The sequence below is a fragment of the Capra hircus genome, chromosome 19 (assembly GCF_001704415.2).
Source record: "Capra hircus breed San Clemente chromosome 19, ASM170441v1, whole genome shotgun sequence".
Lineage (NCBI taxonomy): Eukaryota > Metazoa > Chordata > Mammalia > Artiodactyla > Bovidae > Capra > Capra hircus.
Window position 1 is genome coordinate 34,425,906 of NC_030826.1, and position 27,012 is coordinate 34,452,917.

The 27,012-nt window shown below is 58.0% G+C and overlaps 1 protein-coding gene across 9 annotated transcripts in view; it reads left to right on the forward strand.

Annotated features, from left to right (window-relative positions):
- The window catches only part of PEMT (phosphatidylethanolamine N-methyltransferase), a 36,249-nt gene continuing 10,679 nt past the window's right edge, over window positions 1,443-27,012 (forward strand). Inside the window, exons 1-4 of one of the 9 annotated variants that reach the window (XM_018064793.1) lie at window positions 6,342-6,548; window positions 6,964-7,127; window positions 7,670-7,756; window positions 11,709-11,816. In XM_018064793.1, coding sequence (XP_017920282.1) covers window positions 11,724-11,816 — 93 coding nt within the window. In that variant the 5' untranslated portion in view covers window positions 6,342-6,548; window positions 6,964-7,127; window positions 7,670-7,756; window positions 11,709-11,723. Of the gene's footprint in view, window positions 1,531-1,878; window positions 1,943-2,136; window positions 2,361-3,604; window positions 3,675-3,804; window positions 3,927-6,341; window positions 6,554-6,963; window positions 7,128-7,669; window positions 7,757-11,708; window positions 11,817-27,012 lie in introns of those variants that run through there. The other 8 variants (XM_018064797.1, XM_018064798.1, XM_018064799.1 and 5 more) reach the window with 8 other exon arrangements.

The following is a 27,012-nucleotide window of genomic DNA, read 5'->3' on the forward strand; positions in this document are numbered from 1 at the left end:
GTTAAGCACAACATCCATTAAGTTGGTGATGCCATTCAACCATCTCCTCCTCTGTCATCCCCTTCTCCTCTTGCTCTCAATCAGACTGATTCCATGAACAGAAAGGAGACTCAAGAGTACGGAACGGTTTAGGCTTTACCCAAGGCCACCCGTTAAGCAAATGTTAGCTTTAGTAATAAAAGGAGCCAGGTGCTCAGATGCAGGGCCGCTGGGGGAGGGGACAGTTGGAAGAAATAGCCATTAGCTTTGATCCTCTCCCAGCAAAAGTCAAACTCCTGGCCAGAGAGGTCATCTGGAGACGTTTGCCCTGGAGCCTGTGACGGTAGCTGCTCATGATAAACAGCTCCGGATATGTGGAGAGCCATCTAGGGGTAAAGAGAGATAACCCCAGGGTCGGGTGTGGGGCCGGCTGGGGGAGAAAGGAGCTATTTGTTAAAGCTCCAGAAACAGGGACTTTGGGTCGGAATCTGGAACAAATACTTTGTCCACAGAGAAGCACGCTGCCTCAGAAGTGACTTCTCTGTTTGCCAGGGATGCGGGAGGAGGCATAGCCCCTGAAAGAAGTCAGCCTGGGTGGCTTCCCTGCAAGCTCAGACAGGGGCGTTTCAAAGGCCCAGGCTGTACTTCTGGCCCCAGATACCTTCAGCAAGAGGTTCTTGACCTGAACAGTTCCAATCCACCGGCCACACTGGAAGCTGAGTCCAGTTTCTGAGTTTTGGTGTGCTCCTTTCTAGGAGGGTTGGAGTGGATTCCGCTGGTTGCATCAGCTGTGCTGTGATCTCTGACATTTTCTTTGTTCCCACATAAACCAAGCACACAAAAACTAATTTTCCTGGCTTAATAAAAGAACAAGGTGGGGGCGGGGGGAAAGAATGGCCAGGTGGGGAGAAAACTGGGGCTTGGGTGAAATGGACTGTGGTGGGTAGGGAGTGCCCCCCCTCTTGGTGAGCTCCCCAGAATCGGCTCTGGTTCCAGCAGGCCCTGCCTGGACAGCCTGCACGAGGTGGTTGTTGGGCAAACCAGCCCTTCAGCACCTGCTGTGCACCCAGCCCAGTGGTGGCTAGTGGTTCTCAAGCACTTTCCAGCAGTCAGGTCCTGTGCTATGGGTTTTACCAACAGGTACCTCATTTGTGCTTCTGAGGAACTGACAGCTGCCCACAACCACGGAGCTGGTGTGTACACCAATGCCAGCGTCCTTCCTGTATCATGGTGGGCTTGCCTCTGCCCCATCCCAGGGGTGTTGTGGAGGTTGCACATGATTGGGCACACGGTGGCAGCTCACAAATGCCCTGCGCTGGCAGGTGCAGGGTGGAGGGGAAGCAAGGGAGAGAGGCGTGGGCTGGAATCAGATGGCTTGCCAGGCTTCCAGGTATGTGGCAACTAGCTACAAAGAGGGCTCTCTAGGGACCCAACCAGCCTGTAACCCACCTACTTTCCAAAGCCTGTTCCCTCCCACTATCCCCCACCACCACTACTCCAGCCTTTTCAGGATTTCTGAAGGACCCCTCCTGTCTCCTAGCACCTGCACAGGTGAGCCCCTTCCTACCCCCAAAATCTGCATGTCTGGCACCTTCTCCAGTTCTCAGGCCTCCCTCGGGTCCTTCCCTGAGCATTGCAGGGCAGTGCCCCCTCACCTCCCCGTTTTGCCATCCCAGCTTGCAACCATTTATTGCTGCTCGGCTCTCATACCCCAAGGGACAGTGAGGGAAGCCCCGGTGAGTGCTCGAGGGCCACTGGAGGAGGGTCGTCGACTGGAAGCGGGAGGTGAGGGGCGTTCCCACCCCTCAACACTCCCCCTCGTGCCACAGTCGGCCCCCGGGAAGGACTAGGGGCTGAGTCGGCCAAAGTCCAGGTCCTCGGGTGCTAGGCAGCACGCTACTTAAACCTACGACCCGCCGCTGGCGGCCTCCAGCCAGACGACGGCCAAGAACAGGAACGCCAGGTCAGTTGGCTGGCCGAGTGGGTAGCCGGGGGCTGGGGGTCGGGGGCCGGCAATCGAGGTCTCCGCGGCTGCGTGGCAGCCTCGGGACCGGCCAGCGCCGCCGCGCACGGCCCTGGGACTTGTAGTTCTCGGCTCCCGGAGAGGCTAGCGCGAGCCCGAGAACTCGGCGCTGCGCGGGGACGGGGACTACATTTCCCAGAAGGCCGAGGAAGCAGGGTCACGGCGAAAGGACACCGGCCGGCGGCGCTTCTCGGGCCCGATGGGGCCGGTTCTGGGTGTCGGGGGCTTCCTCGAGGCCCCAGCGCGATCCCTGCAAGGCAACCCGCGGCCAACGAGTCCGGGCCGTGCGGGGCCCGTGCGCAGCTCGGTGGCTGCGCCGGACTGCTGCGGAGGCCTCGGCAACCTCGACTTCAGGAAGGTACCGGGCGCCGGTTGGGAGGGGTGCCGCGGGCGGGGCCTCTTCCTACGCCGGGGGGCGGGACCGCCGTTACCAGGCAACGGAGGCGGGGCGCCGGGCGGTGTCTAGGGCCCCGCGCCTGGGCGCGTACACCTGTGCACCCCGGGATCTCGAGGCTCTGGGAGGCCGGCGCCCTTAGCCGAGGCCGGAGGACTGGCCTCCTCCCCGGTGGACTAGCGGGGAGTTCGCGGCCAGCCGAGCCCTGCACGGGCCGGGCCGGGATGGACTGGGCGGACCCGGTGCTGGAGACCCTCCGGCCCCCGGACCCCTCCCTCGGAGCCGCCTCTGAGACAAGACAAACACGTTTCCGGAGTCTGGCACTCCTGGTGGAGCCCCAAATAGGTCTCTGCTCGAGGCCACCTTTTGTGGTCCATTCGTTTGTCCCGCTGGTCTTGATCGAGAGCAGGTGTCCATCGAAGAAAAACGCACAACCTCAGGGTTGCGAGTTATGTTCTGTTTAGCGTCTTCCTGCGGACTGGAGCCCGGGAAAGAGCCTCTCAGGAGCTCTGAGAGACTGTTCCGGAGAGGTTAGGGAGGAACCAGGATATATAGAAGTTTTTGCTGGAAACACAAAACCCCAAAACATGTCGTGGAACATCAAAAGATTACTGGTAATCACACACACACACACGAAACAGACATCTCTTTCATGATTTTAGCACATTTCTGGATCTGGGAAGATGCAAGAGTCTGGGCTCCTTGAAATTATTCCTTAGATCTCATCCTGTCTGGGGCCAATCTCCTGTTTTTCTCCATCCTAAACCACCTCAGGGCGCACCTGGGTTGGCAGCAGCGGCCAGTGGCCTGATGGGGCAACTTTTGTTCTCACTGGAATGGCCGGTGACATTCTTTGTCGGTTCTCACTGACTTTTCACTCTAGTGAGACTGGAAACCTAAAATTCTCTCCCAGAGATAAAATTGGACACTGTTTTAGAGACTGGCTGGTGGGGAGGGGGACTGCGATCCCGAGATAGCTCGTCCCCTACCTAAGGAGGTGACCTCTGATCTGAGCCCTGAGAGGTAAGCCAGGGGGTAAGGTGCTCTGGTGGAGGGCTGGCAGAGCCAAGGCCGTGAGGAGGTGGATTTGTTCCGGAACAAAGAGAAGCCTCATGTCTGTCCCCAGGAAGTGCCGGACAGCCCAAGGGCATGGGAGGAAAGCAGAGGAGGGGAGGAAGACTTATTATTTCAAAGAACTTTCCGTGAAGTGCTGGGTCACTCTGCATGACTTGGGCGGTTCAGAGCGAGCTCTCTGGTGTAATGGGCACCCAGATCCAGGTGAATATCACCAGCTGCCCTGGGAGGACGAATGTATCTGACGGCATCCTTTGAATACTGGATTCCTGATGGCGTTAGAGGACTCGAAACCCATGAGGTCCATGGTGTGCCGTGCTTTCTATCCTAGCAGATCTCAGATGAGAAGGGCAGAGATCTTGGAATGCCAGAGGGGACCTTCGGGATTGCCCAGCCTGGGGTGGCTGCTTCACGGATGCAAACTCCGGGTGGAAGGATGGGCACCGTTGACTAGAGGTGGGGAGACCTTCAGGGCTTTGGACAGTGGAGCCCCTGCAAGGTTAAGGTCTGAGCAAGGCCTGGCAGCGGGGGAGGGGGAGACTTCCTGGGTGTGTGCAGGCAGCCCCTTCTCTCTGGGGCTGTGCAGTGGGACTGACCTGGGAGCTTTTGGGAGATGGGTCAGGGTGACCCTCACTGGCTAACATTCCGTTTTCCACCGCTGCCCCTGTTGGTACAGTTAAGCTTCCTGTTGCCAACAACATTCCACGTTGTCTATTTGTGCCTCTTGGCAGCCCTCCTCCCTCCTCTGTCAGAATCTCTGGTTTGGAGAGATATTGTCTCCAGGATGGTTTCTTTGCATCCAACACATCTGAGCTACAGGCTGGCACCAAGCTCACCTAGCCCCCTCCGATGGCCGGGGCGGGGGTGGTGGTGGGGGTAACACAGTCATGGTGAAAATCCAAACTCCTCTAGTAGCCACAGTTTAACAACTAAGAAGAAATCGGTGAAGTTACTTTTAATAGTATATTTGACCCAATACATGAAAAAATGTGATTCTGTCATGCACTACCGCAAGACCCCAGCAGCCACACGCCTGCTGACGTGGGCACAATGCCCTTGACCAGTAGCTCCTGGGCCTGCTGCAGTGGGTTTGGAATCAGGACTTTGTTTTTAGCTTAGAAAGTAGCCCCCCACCCCCTGCCGCCCCCCCAGGCTGGGGAGTGTCCCTGCTGCACCCTCATTGACCAAGGCCCTCTCTACCCTGAACTTGGCTTGGCTCCTCCTTGGCTCAGCAGCTGCGTGAAGCCGACTGACTGGTGGGAGATGGAGCCGGACAGAAGGGCTCCGATGGTGCCTCATGGTGCCAGCTTCTTGGGGAGCTTGGGCTGCCAGGGCACAATCGGAGACTCCGCTCATGCCCGTTTCCAGATGGTTCCCCAGCCCTTGTCCCTTGTGAGCGTGGGTGGTGTAGGTGTCCAAAGGGGCCCTTCAGTTACCTGCTCTGTAAGATGAGAGCTCTGTCAGCTCTGAAGTTCGGGTGACCGCACTGAGGGTGGGTGGTTTTCAGAAGGCAAGGTTCAGGCTGCGTCCAGCCCATGCTTGGGGGCCGGGCCCCTTGGGCTGCACAGTCCCTGTATGTGACTGCTCTGTGACCATTTGGGAGGCAAATCCCAGGGGGTGACGGGCATGTCGGAGCTGCCTTCCCGGGTGAGATGTTTGCCTACTACACAAGAGTTATTTTTCAAATTCTCTTGGCATTATCACGTTGGTCAGAACAAACATCAGGCCATTTCTTTGGACAACTTATTCTGTGAAGTTCTCAGGGATGTAATTTTTGTCTTCAGTGTTTTGGGGTGAGAGTCCAGACCTTTGGCAAGTCATGTCAGTGTACAGAGCGTTGGTTTCTCCTGCCTCTGTTGAGATGGCCATATGGCTTTTCCTCTTCTGTCTGTCTGTGCAGATGTTGGTTGTCACACCAGCCCCACATTTCTGGGGTGCCCCCCAACTTGGTCCTGATCTGTTCTCCTTGTATTCATTGCAGGCTTTGAGTTTCCATCATTTTGTTCAGGGTTTTGGAGGGCTGTGTTCATGAGGAGTATGGTTTGTACTTTTCTTGTAGTGTCTTTGTCCAGTTATAGCGTTAAAGGAATGCAGCCCTCTTAGTGGGAGCTGGGAAGTGTTCTGGGAGAGACTGTGCGGAATTGTGGTTCTTTGTTCCTTCAATGTTTGGTAGGATTCATCACTTTGCCGACAAAGGTCTGTCTAGTCAAAGCTATGTTTTTTCCAGTAGTCATGTACGGATGTGAGAGTTGGACCATTAAGAAAGCTGAGTGCTAAAGTATTGATGCCTTTGAACTGTGATGTTGAGGAAGACTCTTGAGAGCCCCTTGGACAGCAAGGAGAGCAAACCAGTCAATCGTAAAGGAAATCAGTCCTGAATATTCATTAGAAGGACTGATGCTGAAGCTGAAACTCCAATACTTTGGCCACCTGATGCGAAGAACTGACTCATTAGAAAAGACAGGTTGCACCTGTTTCCCCCGCTTATTTTCCCCCCCCCCCAGGGGAGGAGGTCACAGAGGCCCCCTCTGGTCCTTCTGGAGGGTGGGAGGGAGCCCCCAGCCTGGACTGTCTGCTGCCTGAAGACCTTCTGTGCCTGGTGTCACGATCGAGGTCATGGCTGCCTTAGTACAGAACTTTGTGGCCCTCCTTCGTGTGTCTGTGCTAGTGTGGGGCTCACAGCACTGGTTTCCTGGTAAATGTCTCCTGAGTTGCCCTGAGATGGAGGGTCCTGCTGGAGGCCGACACACTGTCCCCAGCCTGTCCCCCGCCCTCTGTGCTGAGCAGTACGTGGGTCCCACCTGCGGTCGATGTGACTTTGACTCCTGGGCCCCTGCTGTTTGTTTGGATGTCACAATGTGACCCGGGTGCTGTTGACCCGCCACGTCTGTGTACCCCTCGCATGGCAAGCAGTATGGTCTAGCCTCTGAGCCCCTCACGGAGCGCTGCTGGGGTGCGGTAGGCGGAGCATCTCCTTTGCATTCCAGCGCTGGGACCCTGCAGCCTGTGACCTTGGAACCGCAGGGGCTGCATCGTTAGAGTTACCAAGAGCAGAGGGCCAGGACTTCCACGGCTTTAGTAAGGTGGGGGGACCCTTCCCATAGCTGAGGTGGCCTGGGGTGGGGTGCAGGGTTCTGGGGGCAGCATTGGGGACCCACCTGCTCTGCTCCTGCCTGACGGGGTTTTGGAGGGAGGGCCTCCTTGAGTCACGGAGATGACAGCAGCCCGAAAGGGACCTGCCGGCCTCAGAGCCTGAAGCCAGGAGGGGCCCCTCTGCTGCCGCCTAGCCTGTTCGTCATTCTCTGCTCCGCACGCCCCTCTGGGCAACGCAAATCCCCCTTCAAGGTGACCAGATGCTTCCCGGGTGATGAGGGCCCTGGGACCTGGGTAGGGGCCATGGTCCTAACGGGGGGTTGGGGGGGACCTGGCTGGATGTCGGCTTCCGGTGGCCTCAGCCAGTGTCTTTCTTCTGCTCACTTGTCTGGCCCCCTAGGGAATGTTCAGAACTTACCTTTGCCCCAGTGCCTGAACCTGGAATCTGGAATGTGGAATCTGGAATCTGGAAGGGCTGGTTGACCTGGCCTCTGCGAGCCCCTGGCTTGCTTCTCTCCGAGCAGGCATGACAACAGGGCTGGTGCTGCTGAGTGACTGCCTGAGGTGAGGCGTGAGCACTGATGCATCAGGAGATGCATGTTGGTCTTGCTGCAGCGGCTTAGCTGGCAGAGTCCCCTCAGAGTAGTGCCTCCTGGGGGTGCTCCGTGTCTGCTGAATGTAAATCCCTGAAACCTGGCAGGAGGACCGCGTCTCTCCCTGGGCCCTTTGGGGAAAGAGGGCCAGTTCCCAGTTCCCCTGCTGACTTTCTTTCCTAAGGTGTGATTCACGTAGTGATGTCTGCCCAGATGGAGAGTTCTCATGTACCCCTGACCACCCAGGCTCCGTCACCCCAAAAGACCCCTCTGCGCCCTCCAGGCAGCCACTGGACTGCGTGCTGGCTTCCTCCTGCTCACTAGCCAGAACCTGGGTGACCTCGAGCCCCTGGCCACCATCTGCACCTGCTTCCCACGTGGGCAGGCCTCACGCTTGACCCTTTGCCCTCTTTCCTTCTGGCCCTGCCAGCCCAGGGTCACTTGTGGGGCACGAGGCACAGCCTGAGGACACAGGGCTTCTATGGGACTGTGGGGTTTCCTATCCTTGTACAGGTGTCTGCTGGCTGGTGGTGAAAAGTGACAGGGGCTGAGGCTGTGTGAGTGGTGGGGCCTGGAAGATCTGACCCGCCGGCAACCTCTGTGAGTTTCCCCATAAAATGTGATGGGTGTCAGGGTGGACACACTGAGTCCCAGGGTTGCTGGCACGGCTGCAGGGAAGGGTTTTTGACTCTCCTCTGCTGAGTGGGAACAGTCCGCCGCCACCTGCGGGCCCTGGCAGTTGGGGGCGTTGGTCTCCCCATGGACACAGTCGCCAAGCTGGAGGCTCCGGATTCTTCCGGTTCAGAGGAACTCCTTAAAACGGCATCTGCTGACAATGACACCCTTGTCTGCAGAAATGCCACAGAAGCTCTCATGGGAGTTGTCGCTGTCATAAACATGTGGAGAAGCACGTTTTGTGTGCTGGCCCTAAGCCAGACATGGTGATTCAGAGGACAGGCCGGGGCTGGGGGCCATTAGCGGGAAGTATGGTTCACGGAGTTGGTGAATGTGATCGAATATGGCTCAGGTCAGAGCTCAGACTCCCAGTACCTCCCTGGGCTCTTCATTGGACATGGCTGCCCCCCCAGCTCCGCCCCCCTGGGGGCGGGAGACTGACCCACCCTGAGTAGGTTCCACCCCTGGGTTTCTAAGGAACTGAGGACTATACCCGCACCCCCGGTCAAGGTTTGAGAACATTGCTTGATTTCTCAGCTTAAGAGTCACCAGAAAAATACATACTTAAGAAGCACAGCTTCTGGCAGCTGGTGCATCTCTGGCCTCAGAAGCAGAGGGGTCGGCAGGCTCAGGGCTGCTCCCTGCAGGGCCCACTCACGCTACCTGGGCTGCTTCCTGTCTCGCTCTGAAGTAGAGGGAGGGGGTTGAAGTCCCTGGAGCACAGGCGGCTGAGATAGTCCCTTACCACCGTGTGTTTTGCTGATGAAGAAACAGGGGCCACCATTCACCCAACAAACACTCTGTGCCAGGCGATGATACAGAGATGGGGAAGAAATGGCCCCTCATCTGGAGGAACCATCACCAAACAGGGACAGATGACAGGGACAGGGACAGATGGGGTACACACAGAAGACACAGGAGGGGGCCATGGGCGAGGGTACCGGACATGCTCTCACTGGGTCTTGAGGGATGAAAAGAGTTTGAGGGACAAGAGGGTATTTCAGAAGGCATTTGAAAAGGTTCAGAACACGCTGTTTGTGGGTGAGGGTGGCAGGAAGAATGGCAGGTAAGACTGGTGGAGGGAAATCCATCAGAGATGTTGGGCTGGGTGGGGAGGCATGGGTGCTGGTGTGGCAGGAAGTGAGGCTTGGGAGCCAGCCCCTTCCTGGGGGCACTGGGACACTTGGCAGAGTTTTGAGCAGGAGGATGATGTGGGCACCACCAGAGAAGACTTGCTGTGAGAGGAGGGAGCTGGCAGTGAGGCAGGGTGAGCAGGAGGAGCACTGGGGCCAGTGAGGCCCCCTGGCTGCGAGGGTCTGTTTTCACAGAGGGGGCTGGTGCCGGCTAAGCAGGACCCAAGCAGGACTCTGGTCCTTCCCGCCCTCCCACCGCACCGCCCCCCGCCCCGCAACAGACAGCATATCAGTGGGCGGAGCCTCACAGTCAGACATGCTTAACCACTCCTCAGCCACTCCTCAAGGCTTTGGGGCTGGTGGGGTCTCCCTCAGGCTGAAGCCTGTCCTTCCTAGGGGCTTCCACACCTTGGCAGCCACCTGGTTGGGGGGGGGGCGGGGCTAGCCGAAAGGGTGGCAGCGTACAGGGTGCCTCGCTGTGGCCCATCCAGGCAGGGTCCTGTGTCCAGCCTTGCTCCCCATGGTTGCTGAGGGGGCTTGGCCATCCTCTGTATCCTGCACCTGTGCTTCCGTGGCCCTGGCCTGGGCCAGTGCGCCCAGCATTCCCGCAACCATGCACCTCTGGTTCTTGACTCAGCTTTTCTCCTGTCTTGGGCAGTCAACTGAGTCTGGCTTTTCCCTTGTCCCTGCCAACTGACAGGCAGAGGAGGCCACGTGGGAAGGACATGCCAGCATCTGAGCTCCGAGACGTTCCTGAATCTTTCACAGCCATGCTCAGTGGCATGGCGGGCCGAGCCATGCTGGGAGTGGTCACCTGTGGAGTGTCTGCAGGGCTGGGTGGCCTGAGACAAACATTTTCCAAAAGAATGAAATGTGTCTCTGAGAGAAATGAAGTGCAAACGCCATTGCAGGTGATATTATAGGAAAGACCAGAACCCCCATGGTCCTGACTTTCTTCCCAGTTGAGGCTTATTTTTATTGTGGATTGCATGTGGACTAAAGAGCCTCTTGATAAGAGTGAAAGAGGAGAGGGACAAACTTGGCTTAAAACTCAGCACTCAAAAAACTAAGATCGTGGCATCCGGTCCCATCACTTCACGGCAAATAGATGGTGGAACAATGGAAACAGTAAGAAACTTTATTTTCTTGGGTTCCAAAATCGCTGCAGATGGAGACTGCAGCCATGATATTAAAAGACGCTTGCTCCCTGGAAGAAAAGCTATGACCAACCTAGACAGCATATTAAAAAGCACAGACATTACTTTGCCAACAAAGGTCCATCTAGTCAAGGCTACGGTTTTTCCAGTGGTCATGTACAGACTGAGAGTTCGACTATAAAGACAGCTGAACACCAGAGAATTGATGCTTTTGAACTGTGGTGTTGGAGAAGACTCTTGAGAATCCCTTGGACTGCAAGGAGATCCAACCAGTCCATCCTAAAGGAAATCAGTCCTGAATATTCACTGCAAGGACTGATGCTGAAGCTGAAACTCCAATACTTTGGCCACCTGATGTGAAGAACCGACTCATTGAAAAAGACCCTGATGCTGGGAAGATTGAAGACGGGAAGAGAAGGGGACAACAGAGGACATGAGTTTGAGTAAGCTCCACGAGTTGGTGATGGACAGGGAAGCCTGGTGTGCTGCAGTCCATGGGGTCACAAAGAGTCAGACATGACTGAGGGACTGAACTGAAATGAGCTACATGTGGAGAGGTACCATAGATCTCTAAAAAGAAAAACAGAGAGTGATGCAGTGACTTAGCACTCAGAATGTCAGTGGTGTCTCATCCTTTTTAAAGAAGGAACTCAGTGCTGGAAGCATCTGGCTGTCTCCTCCTTGTCCCCAGAGGCGGGTGGGGGGCAGATCTCAGTTCTGTCCCCAGGGATGTCTGGGCCGTGTCTGGAGCCGTTTTTGGTTGTCATAGCTGCGGAGGGCTACCAGCGTGGAGTGGGTAGGGCCACAAAGAGTGAGTGGCCAGAGGGTGGACAGGGAGAAGGTGGGAGAGACCCAGCCCAGGCACAGGAGGGGTGCTTAGCTGTGTGGTGGTAGTTCCTGAAAATGCACTAGGGCTCTGAGGTGCTGCAGCTTCCTTGTCCATTTGATGTGTGTTTGAAATCAAGGCAGGTTGGCACAGACCTGGTCTGTTTAAATTCTCTAGTTGCCTTGGGAATAGTGCATCTGGTTTTCCCAGGCTCCTGTGATGCACACATGTTGCATGCGTGCCAATAGGAGCAGCCATGCACACATGTGTATGTTCCTGGGGCTGGTGCCTGGGGTTGGGGACCCCCCACCAACATTCAGGAGCGCAGTCCAGCAGGTGGGAAAAGCCACTGCTGCTCTTTTCATCTGGTCCTCAGATGCTGAGCATCTTCACACAGGTGTCGGCCCCTCGGGTTGGCTCTAAACACCTCCGCAGGGTCCTGGTTACCCTAGTGGGGTCGCTGCCCTACAAGGTGCTGGATACTCACCTTCAGAGTCACTGATTTTCTCCCTGGCTTCCACTGTGGCCCCACCGCCCTCCAACAGGCACAGCATGGCTGGCTGGGTTTTGCTTTTTATCTTCAGATTTATGAGATTACACTGTAGTAACTTTTGCCGGACTTGGACGCACCAGAGCCTGCTGGCCTGTTCCCGGAGGGTAACTTTGCTTCTGAGCTCTGGGCTTGCCTTCTCTCTAGTGTTGGCCAGGCGGGGCCAGGTGGGGCAGGCCCGTCTCCCACTGACGTCACTCTGTCCCTTCAGGCAGACCTCTGCATTATGACCCGGCTGCTTGGCTACGTGGACCTCTCGGAACCCCACTTTGTGGCTGCTGTCCTTGCCATTGTCTTCAATCCACTCTTCTGGAATGTGGTAAGTGCACCCAGGGCGGGCTGCACGGACAGACAGGTGGACAGACGGACAGACTGGCAGCTCTTCCCTCCCCATCTGTCTCTGGTCAGCGTGGGAGCATCCTCCTGCTTCCCTGCCAAGGTCGGCACCTGGGGAGGACACCCCTCCCCTTGGGGTCCTGCCACATCTTGGCTTTAGCAGACAGCCCAGGGCTGCCCTGCATGCCTGAGGGGGCCGTGCTGTTCCGGTGGGTGAGTTGGAAGGACTTGGCTGGGGTTGGCTCCCCTCCTGCTACGTGCGCAACAAAGCCATCGTCTTGTGAATCTCCCACCCCAGCACCAGATGTGCTCTGTAGCCATGGTCACTTTTCCAAAATGCGGCTTCCCTCAGAGTGGTCTGCAGCCCCTGGGCTGCGGGCAATGGGGAGCAGGAAGGAACCCACAGCAAGTGAACTGGGTGGCAGACCCCCGCCAGGTCATCTGCGGGCATGGGGCCTTGCACAGTGGGCTCTGGGCCATCCCTCTGCCAGCCCTTCTGGGAGACGCCTCTCCCCGGCAGGATGAAGGGAAGCTTTGGGGGCCTCTGGTCTGCTGTCTGCAGCAGCATCTTGGGGGTGGGGGAGAGGCCACCCCCAAGGCGCCGGCTGGCAGAGCTGTGGACGCCTTATGCTCACCTCCAGGGCGTTGGCACACGCTGTTCCAAGCTTTCTTCATCTCAGGTAGCCGCTCGGTCCCCGGGGCAGAACAGGACATATTTGCATTTGGTTGACGAGTTAGGTCTTCACTTCATCTGGTGGGAGCAGGGTGGGGGTGGGGCTGCTCATCACAAAGAGGCCACAGCCAGTGTGCTGTCCCTCCCAACAGAGTGGTCTCCTTGAGGGGAGGGACACGCGTGATCAACGTGCCGTCCCTCCGTCCTGACAGACTGGTCTCCTTGAGGGGAGAGACATGCCCTGGTCAATATGCCTTCCCTCCCGACAGACAGAGTGGTCTCCTTGAGGGGAGAGACACGCCCTGGTCAACATGCCATCCCTCCTGACAGACAGAGTGGTCTCCTTGAGGGGAGAGACACGCCCTGGTCAATATGCCGTCCCTCCCGACAGACAGAGTGGTCTCCTTGAGGGGAGAGACACGCCCTGGTCAACATGCCATCCCTCCCGACAGACACACTGGTCTCCTTGAGGGGAGGGACACACGCCCTGATCAACATGCTGTCCCTCCGTCCTGACAGACTGGTCTCCTTGAGGGGAAGCATTTGTGTCCTTTTCCACATGCCCTGCTGGTTTCCCTGACACGTGACCACAGGCTGGGTAGTCCAGAACAGCAGGGATGCTCTCCCCCAGATCAAGGGGCCAAAAGCCTGAAACCAGTGAGCAGTTACACAGAAGCTGGTGTCCGGAGTTGTCCTGGAGGCAGGCAGCCAGTGGGGTCGGGGCTCCTTGGTCGGACTGAGCTTCCGGAGGAGCCAGGCAGGGGTGGGTGGGGAGGTGGACAGGCCGGCTGTCCTGAGGAAGGACCCTTAGTGCTGGCCTGCACCCTGGTTGTGTTTCAGGCAGCACTGAGATGTGTGTGAGAGGTGCACACGTGGCTGTACATGCATGTGCACATGTGAGCACGGGGAGCTGGGCTGGGTGTGGACAGACTGTCTGACACCCTTGCTCCTGTCTGGCTCAGAGTCTCTCTCCGAGGGCATGGCTGTGCACGCACTGGGCTCCACTCCGAGCTGGATTTTTACAGAGCTACGGGTTGTCTGGCCTCGGCTCCCAGTGGGGACGGTCAGCCCGGTGTCACCAGGCCCCACACTCGCTCCTCTGGCCTGGCTGTGCCATGTGTATATGTGTGTGCTTCTTAGGATGCTCAAGCAGCCCTGCCTGCCCCATGGCCTGAGCCCTGAAGGGAGAGCTGTGTGGAGCAGCGGGCAGCAGCTGGGCTAACTTTAGAGTCTAGGGGTCTGAGCAGGGCAGCATTAAAGCATACCCTAACACTAACCCTAACTGGTACGTATGGTACCAGGTAGCTCGCCAGGTGCCCAGACCGTGTGGTGGGCAAGGGAGCGAGGAGGGAGTCCCAGCAAGACCCCACCTGATTGGGCTTCTCCTCCCCCAGGGTCCTGACGGTCCAGGGGTGCAGCCTGAGTTTCCTCTCAGTCCTGCCGGGGCGTGGGGATGGACAAAGCGCCTCCTCTGGGGTGCTTCACCGCTGGAGGTGGTGGTGGGCAGTGGGGCGACATTTGCATCCAAGCTTGTGTTGATTTGGTAGGACAGGTGTGGGGGGCTAGTGGGTTATCTCTGGGGTCCCTGCTGCATGGAGGGGCAGTTTGATGACACATACCCCCTGGGTGTCCTTGCATGCCCCCTACCCCCCTGCCTTTGCAGGGTCTGCTCCCTCTAAGAAGGGCCTCCCCTCTCCCACCAGCCCTCCCTGAGCCCTGGCCCCAGCAGACGTCTGTGGGTCCTGATCCTTGTGAGTTTGTGTTTCACCCCACCCCTCCTTAGACCGAGGGCTCCTGGGAGCTGAGGGCAGGGCCTGGACCAGTAAGTTGTTGTGGGTGAGCCCTGAGTGGCCTGGGGGCCAGAGGCCAGCCAGGTTGTTTCTCCATTTGGGGTGAGTAGTAGGTCCTCCCGCTGACCTACAGTGCCAGCCTGGCTGTGTTGTTGACTTTGCACTATTCCCTAGTCCTCCTCTGACGCCATCTGAGATTCAGGAAGAATGTCCAAGGCATGGGGTTTGTCTCTATTTACTGCCCACTTGCTCTGGCCTGGGCCTCAGCTGTATCATCTGAGGTCTGGAGAGTGTTGGGGCAAGGGGTGGCCTTTGTCCAGCTCGCCTCCAGGGTGGCTGCCAGGCAGCAGGGGAGGGGAATGGGTGTGAAGGGTCTGGAAGCCCGGGCCACGCTTGGCCAGGAGCAGCCGTGGGAGCCTGTTCCTGCCACGTTTCCTCTGATCCCGCCTCCTGGCCCTGCCCTGGCTCCCTGAGCCTCAGGGGGGCTAGGGTGGGAAGCGGTCAAGGCCCAGCCTGAAGACCCTGGGACTCGATGCCCAGGGCACCTCAGGGAAGGACCCTGGGCACATAGTGTTTCTGGACCTGAGATCCCTGTAGTTTCTCCAAAGAGGCATTGGCCTTGGAGTGTGGGCTCCAGGGCATAGAGGTCATGAGAGGGGAGGGGCCGGACCCAGAGTCCTGGGCAGAGCGGGTTGGAGAACCAGGCCACCTGATGCGTCCGGGGAATCAGGGGAGGGTGGGACTGGGGCTGCAAAGCTTCCTAGACTAAATTTGTCCAAATCCCATGCTTGTTGTCTGAGGTTCCAACCAGTCTTGGAGGACAGTCCCTGTGCCCACGACCAGCTTTGCAGGGAGGGGGGCTGCCTTGGGAGATGATGAGCTGGTGGGGGGTCACCCCGGGGCTGGGCCTGTCCTCGCTGCCTCTGGGACCCACCTTCCTCGGGGCAGACCCACCCTTGTCCGCGGTGGGGACAGGTGAATTTGCCTGAACTCAGCTTTCCCTGTCCTCTCTCAGGGTGTCAGGCACGAGTGCTGCTCAGCATTGGGGAGCATGGGAGGAGAGGGTGCAGGCAGAGTGTTCCTGCCCATTCCCTCTGCTCTCAGCTCTGTAGAGTCCAGCTTTGTCCTGCGGGTCCTGGGCGAGGTGGTGGGCGGGGGTCAGCCAATTGCTCTCAATGTCCCCAGCAGCCTTGGGTGGGGGGTCAGGGGGCTGCTCTGCAGTGAGGTGGGCGGTACAGAGACTGGGGGCGCTGGGGGCAGATGTACTCACTGATGGCCATCCTGGGACCAAACATTGTTGTCACCACCTCCCCAAAGGGATTTGATGTGCAGACTCCTGGCGGGGGGGATGGGCGGGTCCACCCCAGGTTTTTTAAGAAGTGGCAGCCAAGGACCAGAGAGGTTGCTTGACCTGCCCAGGTCACACAGCTGTGAGAGCAGAGCTGAACCTGACAGCCAGAGCTGCTGCTCCTGTGCGTTACCCCCTCCTCCCCTGGCCCCCCTTCTTCCCCAACCCTCCTCCAGGAGGGCCTGCCTGGTGCAGACACAGACGTAGCCCTGAGTGGCAGGCTGGCTGGCCCAGCTGGGGCAGGACCAGGGGCCCTGCTGGCAGGAGAGGCCCTCCTGGTCCCTGTCGGGGGTCCAGCCTTGCAGCCCCACCCCCTGCAGCTTAGGGTGCGCCTACTGGGCTGGGGTACACCCCGCTCTGACAGTGTGTAGGCTCTCTGTGGGGTGGCCTTGAGAGGCAGCCACCTGGGAGGGGTGCCAGGGGCAGGACGGCTCCAGTGACCTTGGGCCCATCCTTGGCTGCTTCGCCCCAGAAGCCAAGTGCAGCTGTGCCTCTGCCCCCTAAGTCCTCCTGCCTGTCTCGCCAGCCCAGGGAGGAGCATGGGCCTCTGAGCACAGTGGCCTGTCCTGCTGCTGTGGTCGCCTGACCTGGACCTGGGTGGGAATTTTGGCTTCTCTGAGCCAAATTTTGTTTTTTCTCAACTGTAAAACAGGCACAGTTGTCAGGGACTCGAGGTTGGGACTAGAAGTTTGCTTGCAGCTGGCTGGCAGCTGCCACCCCTCCTCCTCTCCAGCCACCTGGCACTCTCTGTTGGCCTCTCCTGGTCACTCTTGTGGCTGGGCTGCCCAGGCAATGGTGCTATCCTGCAGTGACAGGGCTCCACTTGCGGCTCAGCTCGGGGCAGGTTCTGGGATGGTCACTCCCTTGTCAGCCACACTTGGATGCCACATCAGTGCCTAGCAGGTGGCTTGGAGGCAGGGCGGGAAGCGTGAAAGGGTCAGCCCTGACTGTGAGGCTGCTGCCAAGGGACTGGCCAGGTCTCACAGGTCGGCTGGTAGCGGAGGTGAAGGGTCCTGACCGCCTGAAGCTGTCTCCTTGTACCGACAGCCAAACACCTGCATGAGCTGCTTTCTGAGAAGCAGGTGTGGGGAGAGGGCAGGTGTGGTCGAAAGCACCAGGTTTCTCGGCTGGCAAGACCGTGACCTCCCTGAGGCGGCCCCATGGATGCGACAGGCAGGGGCAGGGCCCTGCTGGGAGCACCTCGGGGTCCCTCCAAAACGAACCCTGATGGCAGTGGGAGAGTGTTCCATCGTGGGCTCAGCCCTCCGGCAGCCGAGCCCTGACGGCAGACTGGCGCCAGGTTTCGGGCAGAGCGCACGGGCAGGTCTTCCCATCTGGGGCTTAGTTGGACCCCTGACCCTGGTTCTCTGGCCCAGGTCTAAGCGTGGCCTACGGGGTGTCTCAGCACTTGGTTCGAGGACGTGGCGGGGACCTCACAGCCTTTTTATCCCCCTGCCTGCCAGATGCCCTCATGTTTTAAATTGTGCAAATGGTGATAGGGCGGCTGGGACCCCGGGGGCTGTGGCATACAGGCAGGCAGCCAGCTACCTGGCGGACGGAGCAGCGTGTCCAGAAGATGTTGTTCCTGATGCAGATTTGACACCTTTCTGGATCAGCGCTGACCCCCCCTTCCCTGGGAGCTCAGAAAGTCAGGTGTGAGATCCAATGGCCTAATTTTAGACCTTGAGTGTGCATGTCAGAACAGCAGGAGAATTAGAGAGGGAACAAGGAGAGCCCGGCCTCACCCCTTGTTAGCTGTGAAGCCAGCACGTTCCCCAGGGTGGAGGAGGCACCACCGGTGGCCTCCGTGGCGGGGGAGTGGACAGGAGCAGAGCTTCTCTCTCGGGGCCCCTCCTGAGTGGAGCTCGATGGAGACACAGAGAGGGACTGGCCAGTGGGTGGGCCATGGCCTCCATTGCTGGAGGGTAAGTCACTGAGTAGACAAGGCAGGTTTGGCCAGCACCTTCTGGGAGGAACCTGCTTCGGGCAATATTTGCCCAAACTGGTCAGGGAAGCACTTAGGTCGCCCGGCCCTGCTCTCCTTGGGAGCCCAAGGGCTCAAGAGGACGGGGCACAGGGCAGGGGGTGAGCAGGCTGGGAGGTGGGCCCTGGGCTTATCCAGTGGTTCTGACCCCTCACCTGCTGACATGTCTGCTGCCAGCATCTCCCTCCTGGCCTGCCTCTCGCCTGCTGTCTGGGGCTCCTTAGAGTTGTGTGTGAAGTGCAGCTGTGTCCACTGGAAGCAGTAGTCATCGTTCCCCAGGGGGGGTTCACCCGGGAAAAGCACACGACCCCCATCTCTTTGGCCTTGAAGATGTAGGATCTTTCGGCTCCAGCTCCCCTGGGGTCCCTGCTGTCTGCCCCTCCCCCAGGGAGGGGAGGACGGTCTCTTTTTCTTGGTCTCTCTGAATTCAGTATGTTGAAAGTTTAAATGTTGGCCACGCACATGCATGGCCCACGGCCCACGGTCTGCAGATGGTGGATGGTGAGAATGGCTGTCTGTCCCCTGCCCCCAGCCCTGGCCGTGCTCTGCATCAAGGCTCGGGTGCATTGAGATGCCTCCTGCTCCCAGCCCTGGCCGTGCTCTGCATCAAGGCTCGGGTGCATTGAGATGCCTCCTGCTCCCGTGGCAGGCCCAGTAGGCCCCTCATTGTCTCCTTCAGAAAATCGGGGGACGCTGACCTCAGAGCAGTCATGGGAACTGCCCTGTGTTGGGGTTTCCTAAGTGTTGGGCCCTGTTCCCATGACCCTCCACGGCAGAGGCCTCTTCGCTCTCTCAGTCCCTTGTGGGGACATGCTATCCTCAGCTCACCGGGCTCCACCAGTGGATGAGCACCCAGTCTCAGACTCGGCCCATAAACAGCTCTAGAGCAAATATGCTCGTCCTGCTTATCTGCTTACGTCCAGGATCCACTTCGGGGACCTGGCAGCTCCAGGTCCCGGGCGGCAAGGCTCTGATGGGGAAGATGGCCGGGAGGCCCAGGCCCTGTGTCCCAAGGCTGAATGGAGGCCAACCGGCCAGGTGGCTTGCGCATGATCCTTGACCCTCAGGTACCGCAGGAGTCCCTGAGCCCCTCAGGAGGCCGTGCAGCCTCTTCCTGGAGAGAGCGTGCTGCGAGCGGGACCACACTGTTCCGTATTCTGTCTCATGTGTCCTCGGGGACACAGAGCCGTGATCACTACCCCCCGCCCAGGTCCCAGGCATGTTCCTGCCCTGCTGGAGGGGGAAGATTAGCTAGCCCAGAACACAGTATTTTGACCCAGGCTGTACCCAGCGAGGAGAGATTGTCCCCAGTCGCACAGCTCTGTGAAGGGGATTGGGTTTCCGTCAGGATGAAGCCTCTCTGTGCTTCTCTGCTGGGGGTGGCGTGGGTGGGGGAAGCCGCTGCTGTGTCTCCACAGCCTCTGGAAGGGCTCAGGCCCAGGCAGTCCGTGGCCGTGACCAGGATGTGCTGCCTCGCAGCGCTCAGGCCCAGTGGGAAAGCACAGCTTCTGCCCAAGGAAGGGGTGGATTATCTTCCCCACTTGTAACAAGTGGGCAGGGGGTCTGGGGGGCGACAGCTTCGTGGGGAGGGGGGCAGTAGCTGGACATGGGGACCCCCATTCTGTCTCTGCCACTTTAACAGAAACTTACTTGAGTCCAGAGTAAAAAGCTAGGCTGCGGTCACTGCAGAGCTGGACCCAGCGCCAGGTCAGGGAGACCTCTGGACACGTCATAGATTGGGCACGTGTACGGCCAGTGCCACCTCTACGTCCACTGCCTGATGGGCCTCCTGTCCATCTTCGAGGCCTGTATCCACACCTTTGGCCACTGACCGTGGGGCCTCTGGGCCTCTAGGGGACACAGGCATGATGACTCCTTGTCCTTCTCAATGCCTCTTGAATCTTCCACCATGGGTCCCCCTCCCGTCGAAGCTCCAGGCCTCGTACTTGCTCCCCACTGGACACAGGCAGCTCCCAAGTCTGGTCTGTGGATGGCAGGGCCTGATTAGCTGTGGTCCCAGTGAGGTGGGGTGGTGCCGATGGGCCTGGCCATCATGGGTTCCCCCTCTTGGCCCCCGTGTTTGCCCTTCTGACCTGCTGCGTCTGGGGTAGGAATTTCCCTCTGTCTCTGGCTCCTCTGCTCTGCTGTCTCCTCTGGTTCTGTGATGTCCCTTGTTGCTGAGACTGCCTGGCCCTCCTAGCACCTCTGGCTCTTCCTGATAAAGACACCTTACCTGCCAAATACCATGTCCGAGGTGTAGAGCGGAACCCCGGCCTACTCTGTCTACCCTGCACTGAGGCCACACATGACCTGGCCAGCTGGATGGGGCTTGCTGGTCTGGTCAGGACAGCGCCCCGGAGCATGGCAGGCTACCTGCTCCTGCTGCAGGACCCTTTTCTCTGCACTGTGTCGACCTCCTTTTCAGCCCTTAGGCCTCCAGTGAGGGTCACCTGCCAGGGAGGCCTCGCCTTGCCCCCCATGCCAAATTATTCTTCCTCCCAGCACCTGTTCTCATCCAAGGTGATCACATCCTTGGCATGCCTGCCCACACTGGAGGCCCCGAGGGCAGAGACCACACTCCCCTGGTCGCCTCAGTGCCCAGCAGCTGCTGGGAGCCTGCCCTGGCCTGGACTACTCTGTAAACACTTCCCTCTGGTGCCCCTGGGTGCTGGATTAACTGTCCTGAGTCTCTGCCCCAAGGAGGCCAGGCCCCTCTGTCAGCAGCTGCAGCAGGAGGGGTGCTCAGCTCCGGCCCTTGAGGAACCGCGGGCTCCCCAGCCTCAGGGGGTCACCAGGCTCAGCCCTGAGATCATGTAGACTTGTGCAGAGGCCCAGCCGCCGGCCACCTTGTTCCTGTCCTTTAAAAGGAGAAGAAAGAACATGTGGCCAGGGCCGGGCTAGGCATGTGGCAGAGGGCATGACCCCAGCTTGGTGCTATAGCAGCTGTGAGAGCCCAGGCGCACCTGTCAGTACCGGAGCCTGGCAGTTTTCAGGAGCTCTGGGACTTGGTGGAGGCCCCAGGTCATAAGCCTCAGGCTACAGCCCTCCCTGGGATGGCAGTCCCTCTTCCCCTGTTACAGCTGAACCCCAGGGGTGACCAAGGTAGTGTTGATTCCCACCCCACCTGGGGTGAACAGTGGGGTCCCCCTCCCTGGGCTCCCCTGGTTCCCAGCATCTTTGTGCTGATCCCCGGCCAGAGGCTGGTGGCCAGCAAGACTGTGTGTGACACAGTCTGTCACGCCCACCGTCCCCAGCCTGGCCATGTGCATACAGCTTCATCTGCTTCTGCTCAGAAAGTCCCACTGTACCTGCCAGGGCCCCAGCTCATTTGAATGAGTGCTCAGTGAGTTGGTGGGTTCTAGGCTGCTGGGCGGCACCAGCCCTGTGGGCTCCTGCCAAGCCTGGGCTGAGTGACACACTCTTGCCGACATCGTCACTGCCCTCCGTCCCCCTCGTGGCTCCAACTCCTGCACACGCAGAGGTGGCCACGGATGTGAGCTCTTAGCGGGTTGGGGATTCAGCCCGTGTCCACACACAGGATGCCCAGGAGGCTCAGGGAGGCCGAAGTGGCTCCTTGTGGCTCCCAGGCTGCTTGGGGGGGTGTTGCCTCTGGAAAGACTCGGGTTCAGAAGATGTCCCGGGGGGGAGCAAGGTACAGCATGTGGGCCCAGGGACGGAGGGGACAGGGTAGAGACCCCTGAGGATGGGAGGCAGAAGGAACATTGCTTTTAATTGGCAAAATTTACATCCTCGGAACAGAAAGCAGCCCGCGTCACCCAGGTCCCAGGACACCTTGCACAGTTGCTGTCCCCACGTCCCCAAAGCTGAGGACGTCTCCTGCCTCAGCACGGCCTCATTATCAGGAGAGGGAACATCGTGAGCAAAGTTTGGAAGCAAAAGCAGGGCTTGTTCTGTGTTCTGGAACGAGTAGCTGAGTCACAGCTCACCCCGGAGACGGGGGACAGGAGAGGCTGTCCAGACCCTGCGGTGGGGAGTCTGCACACAGCGAGGCTGGGACCCAGTTTGCAGGATGAGGTGGAGAGGCTGCCTGAGGAGAGCCTCCGTCATGGCCGACAGCATGCAAAGGGCGGGGGTAGCCCCTCCAGGTGGCAGAAATGGGCAGGAAGCCATGGTGTCTGGGCAGATGGATGTCAGGGACACGGGGCCTGAGGCCTCTTGCATGGGTTGAGGTGCCTGGGGTTGACCCACGTGGCTGGGCTCTGTCTTGGTTATGGCCAGCCTGCCTGAATTACCCAGGACCAGTTCAGCTCTGCAGGGTGGGGCTGTTCGGGGGCCCGGCGACCAGCAGCCCTCAGGAAGCTGGGGTGCCGTGGCCCTCATGACTGGGAAATGCCTGGTGAGGCTGAGGGCTGGGGCCAGGATGGCTCAGGAAGGAGCTCAGGGTTGTCACCTCCACCACCAGTGTGCCAGTCCTCACTCCCACCAGCATTTCAAGCTCCCATGATGGACACTGAAGGCTTCTGCAGAGCAGTGGGGTGCGTCCCCGCCCTTCCCCCTTCCCTGACTTCACATGGGCAAATTCCTGGTCTGATGGGAGAGGGCTGATGGGCCGCCAGCCTGTCCCCCGGGAAGTGGGGCTCAGAACCAGCAAATCAGGGGTGGGGGATGCCTGGGCAAGAGGTAGCCAGGAGGCCCAGGGGCTTAGTGGTTAGAAACAGGCTCTGGGTTCAAGGGTGGGTTTTTCCACTTCCCAGCTGTGTGGCTTTCGGTGGGCCACTCAACCTCTCTGCCGCTGCTCCTGTGTGTGTAGACTGAAGCGCTTTCCTGGCGGGCGGTGGCAGGGACTGAGATGGTCCCTGGCTGGTGCTGCTCACAGCTGGTGCTGTGTCCTGTGAGAGGTGCCGACCTCTCCCGGGAAGGCATTCCTGGGACCCCTCAAAGGGGGATCTCCATCTGTGAGCTTGTTAATACAAGTGCCTGACCACTGCTAGGGTCCCCTGGAGAGTGCCGTGTGTGGTCAAGCTCAGGCATCAAGGAAAGCAGGAGCTTGGTTTTGCCGTCTGCCTCCAGCCGGCCCCAGGGGTATGTGATGCCATGACTGCTTCTAGGACAGCAACCTTCAGGGGTCATCCCATGGGTGGAGAGAGCTCACACACCAGCTAGGACCCGAGGAGTCAAGCGTCAGCAGGGCGGTGAGTGTGCCCCAAGGGGCCCAGGGCTGGCTATGGAGGAGCTGAGTCAGTGGTCAATGACTTCTGGGCCCCCACCTGTCCTGGAACAGCACAACGCTCCTCCACAACCCCAGGCGTCTGGTGGAAGTTCAAACTCTGACTCGGTGGCTACGCTGCTGTTCTGGGGACCACGCTGGGTTTGATGAACCCACTTAGAGGCAGCGGGAGGCCAGCCTCAGAGGGGAGGCAGTCAGGAGGAGCAGCACCCTGTCCCCAAGCCCTCCTGGCGTCAGGAACCCCAGACGGGGCTGCATCCCCGACGGATGGCACCACCAGGCCAGCCCGGAGGCCTCAACCTGTGCCCCCGATGACCTCAGGAAAGTGAGGGTTCCAGGCCCGGCTTGTCCCGCTCACACCCGGTGCCAGAAGGGGTGCCGTCCCGGCTGAAAGGTTCAGGCCATGCTCCTGCCTTTCTTCCTCGAAAGACAGTCCCACCAAGCATGAGACCCTGCCTTGGCCAGCTCACTCAGGGAGGCCAGTGGTGGCCAAGAGACAGGCGCCTCCCAGCCCGACGCCTGGCCATGTGCGTCCTGGAAGTGAGCCGGGATGAGGGCCCCGGCTGGGTGAGTGCCCTTGGTGGCCTGAGCTGGCCGCCTCCCTGCAAGCCGGGCCTCCTCAGGCTGTGTCACTTCAGTCCATGGAGACCTGCCTCTCTCCTGGATTAACTGTGAGAAACACAATTAGGCAAAGCACTTTGCTCAGTGCAGCGCTGGCCCCGGGGGATAAGAGGATTAGCTGCACCCTTGGGCTCAGCACTGATGTTCTGATAGTCCCTGGGGGGCTTTGCTAGCCCCATAGCACCTTCTCATAGGCAGCACTGGGCACAGGCCCATCCTCTCTGGACAGGGGGCTCACAAGCAGGCCTCTGTAGACCTGGGCACAGCCCCGCTCTGTCACTCCTATCTCTGAACACTGAGGTCTCCCCTGGAACATGGACACATAGCTGTTGATCTCTGGGGCCTTCTCTCCCCTTCCCTGCACCCTCGCCGGAAACCTCCTGCACCCTGCCTGTGGCCCCACTGGCCGCCTCTGCCCTGGACCCCTCACCCCTTTCCTTTCTGTGTTGCTCTCCAGTCTCGGGAGGGGATCTTCGTGCCCCACGCCTCGGCTCCTCGCAGTCTGTTGACAGGAGTCCTGCCCCCACCTGCTCTGAGCCTCGGGCTGTGGACTGTGGGAAGCACCCCCCGAGGGTCTCCTGCCCACCCTCCTGGGGTTGCACAGCAAGGGGTGGGTGGTGGGCACAGGCCCCCAGGCCACTGAAGCCTGGCTTTCCTCCAGCCCCGCAGCGATGTGTGCTGTAGGGCCCCGGCCGGGGCTGTGGAGCCAGCTGAGGTCCATCCACGCACAGCACCCTGGATGATCTGGTGGCTGAGGGAGGGCAGCTGCAAAAGGCGGACTTCCATGTGGACAGGCGCTGGAGAAGGCTGGACAGGGCAGAAACCAGAGCAGAGGCTGGTGGGCAGGGGCGGGGGTAGGTTGAGGGGAATTTCCCAGTGCAATGGAAGTGTCCTCTGCCTCAGTGAATTTTACACTACCTCTAAATCTGCCCTGAAAGAGTCTCTTCTTCTAAAATAAACTACTCTTATCTCAGAAAAAAAAGAAAGAAGCCTCCTGGCTGGAGGTGCTCGTGCTGGGCTGACACTGACGTTGATGTTAGTGATGGTGTTGGTGGTGTGTCCCACCCAGCCCGCCGATGCCGAGGGAGGCCCAGCCAGCTGCTTATTGCACCCACATACCCACACAGCCACCCAGCTGTCGCCAACACGGCCAAATTTCCTTGCCGGGGGCTGAAGTCCATGTAAATATTGATCAGAGAAGGAAGCTTAGGTTTTGCTCTGTTTGGTTAATAGTTGAAGAGCCACTTGCCCCTTGGCTGTTTTCCCAGTGGCTTCTTACCGGTGGGCCTTGTTTCATTTAAAATTTTAAAGAGATCCTAAAATGCTGTGTCATTCAAACACTGTAAGTGCAGAAGGAAAACCTGCTCATTTAGGTGAATCCCCGAGGACCCCTCTCAGTAAGAAGTCTCCCTGTCTGTTTAGTGTATTGATTATGTAAAACTTAAAAACGGGCAAAGAGAATTTTAGAACCACTCTGTCAATTTGCACCAAAAGCCTGTTAGGATTTTGGGTTGCTTTAGCAAAGACCATGTCGTTGGGATGCGCGGCCCTGCCGGGCCTGGGGCTCTTGGGCCATGCAGCCACCACATGGCCTACTGAGGATGTGAGTAGCTTTCTTGTGGGGGTGCTGGGGGTCTTACCTGCTGCCTCCAGGTGGGCATAGGTGGGGTGTCTCCAGCACTGGCCCCGTCGTGGGTCCAGGGAGGGTGGGTCAGACAGGGTGGGCTGCCGGTGGGGCCTCACAGCTGAGCCGTCCTCTGAGGAATTTGCCAGTTGAGAGCCTCCAGACCACCCCACCCCAGACCCTGCAGTGGGAGGTGGAGGGCAGCTCACTGCCCCCGGGGTAGCATGATAGCAGCCCTGGCCCCTCCCTCAAGTTCGTTCATCACATCTCCTCTGCAAGTCATGCGTGTCTAAGACGTCGCTACATAACTCAGGGTCTACAAATTTTCTAGTATGTTTTCCTCTAGAAGTTTTGTAGTTTCAGGTTTCATATTCAGACTTTTAACCTGCTTGTGTTCATTTGTGTACGTGGTCTGAGTTATGGGTTCTGCGTGTGACATCCAGCACCATTACTTTCTGTCCTCTGAACTAATCGCCCTCGAACGTGGTCACACATCAGTTAACCCGACACACGTGGTCCTACTTCAGGACTCCCTGTCTGTTCCGATGGTCCGTGTGTCTGCCTTTGCACCAACACCACAGTCCTGATCCCGGTCGCTCTATAACATGGCTCAAAATCTGCCGAGTTGGCCCACCTCTGTTCTTCTTTTTCATTTGTTTTGGCTATTCTGAGTGCTTTGCATTTCTGTGAGAATATTAGAACCAGTCTGTCAATCTGCAGCAAAAAGCCTGTTAGGATTTTGATTGGGGTAAGTTGAATCTATAGACCAATCAAGGAGAATAGACTTCTTACTAATGTTAAGCTTCCAGACCCACGGACACTCTATTTTTTTTTTTTTTTTTTTTTTTGATGTGGACCATTTATAGAGTCTTCATTGAATTTGTTACAGAATCGCTTGTTTTATGTTTTGTTTTTTTGGTCTCGAGGCTTATGTGATCTTAGCTCCCTGACCGGGGATCAAACCCACATCCCTTGCTTTGAAAGGAGAAATCTTAACCACTGGGCCACCAGGGAAGTCCCTCTTCGTTTACTGAGGTCTTTTCTCAAGTTCTTAGCGAAGCTTCAGTTTTCGGGGTGCACACCCTGCACTGTCTGTCAATTTCATCAGTTTGTGTAGGTGGTTGCGGGTCGTACGTGTTTCAGTGGACATGAGGTCTTCCTGGTCTATGGGAGCATCTGGGGTGATGTCAGTGGCTGGGTTTTCACAGGTGCCTTGTGTTCGGACAAGGGTGTCCCCTATCACACCTCCCGCACTGACTTTCTGTCAGGAAGGTATGTTGGATTTTTGTCAAATGTTCTTTTGTGTCTCTTAAGGCGATCATAGTGTATTCTTCTTATGTAGTTTGTTTATATGGTGAATTACACTGATTGGTTTTCAAATGTTAAACCAACTTTTCACTCCTGGTATAAACCTCACTTGGTTGTGTGATGTATTATCCTTTTAGTATATTGTGGATTCCATTGGCTGATTCGTTAATGTTTTGTCTAGAATTTTTGCGTTTTGTTCGGGAAGGGTCTTTTTCTCTAGTTTTTTTTTTTGTGATGTTTTGGTATCTGGTAATGCTGGCTTCATGGAGTGATTTGGGGAGTGTTCCTTCCTTTTCAATTTTTGGGAACAGTTTGTACATAATTGGGATTATTTCTTCCTTAAATGTTCGGTAGGATTTACCAGTGAAGCCCTCTGGACCTGGAACTTTCTTTTGTGAAGATTTTTGGCTCTATGTCAAAATATGTGGATGGACGTACTGTATGCCGGTTGAACCCTCTGCTTCATTTCCTGCACAAGCTTTGGTCAAATTTACCTGTGTAAAGTTTTTCATGTATCCTTTTTTGCCCTTTTAATGTCTGTAGACTCTAGGCTTGATGTTGAGAACCTGTGTCTTTTTTCTTGCTCAGTCTGAGTAGAGGTTTTAGAGAAACAGCGCTTGGTTTCATTGATTTTTCTCTAGTG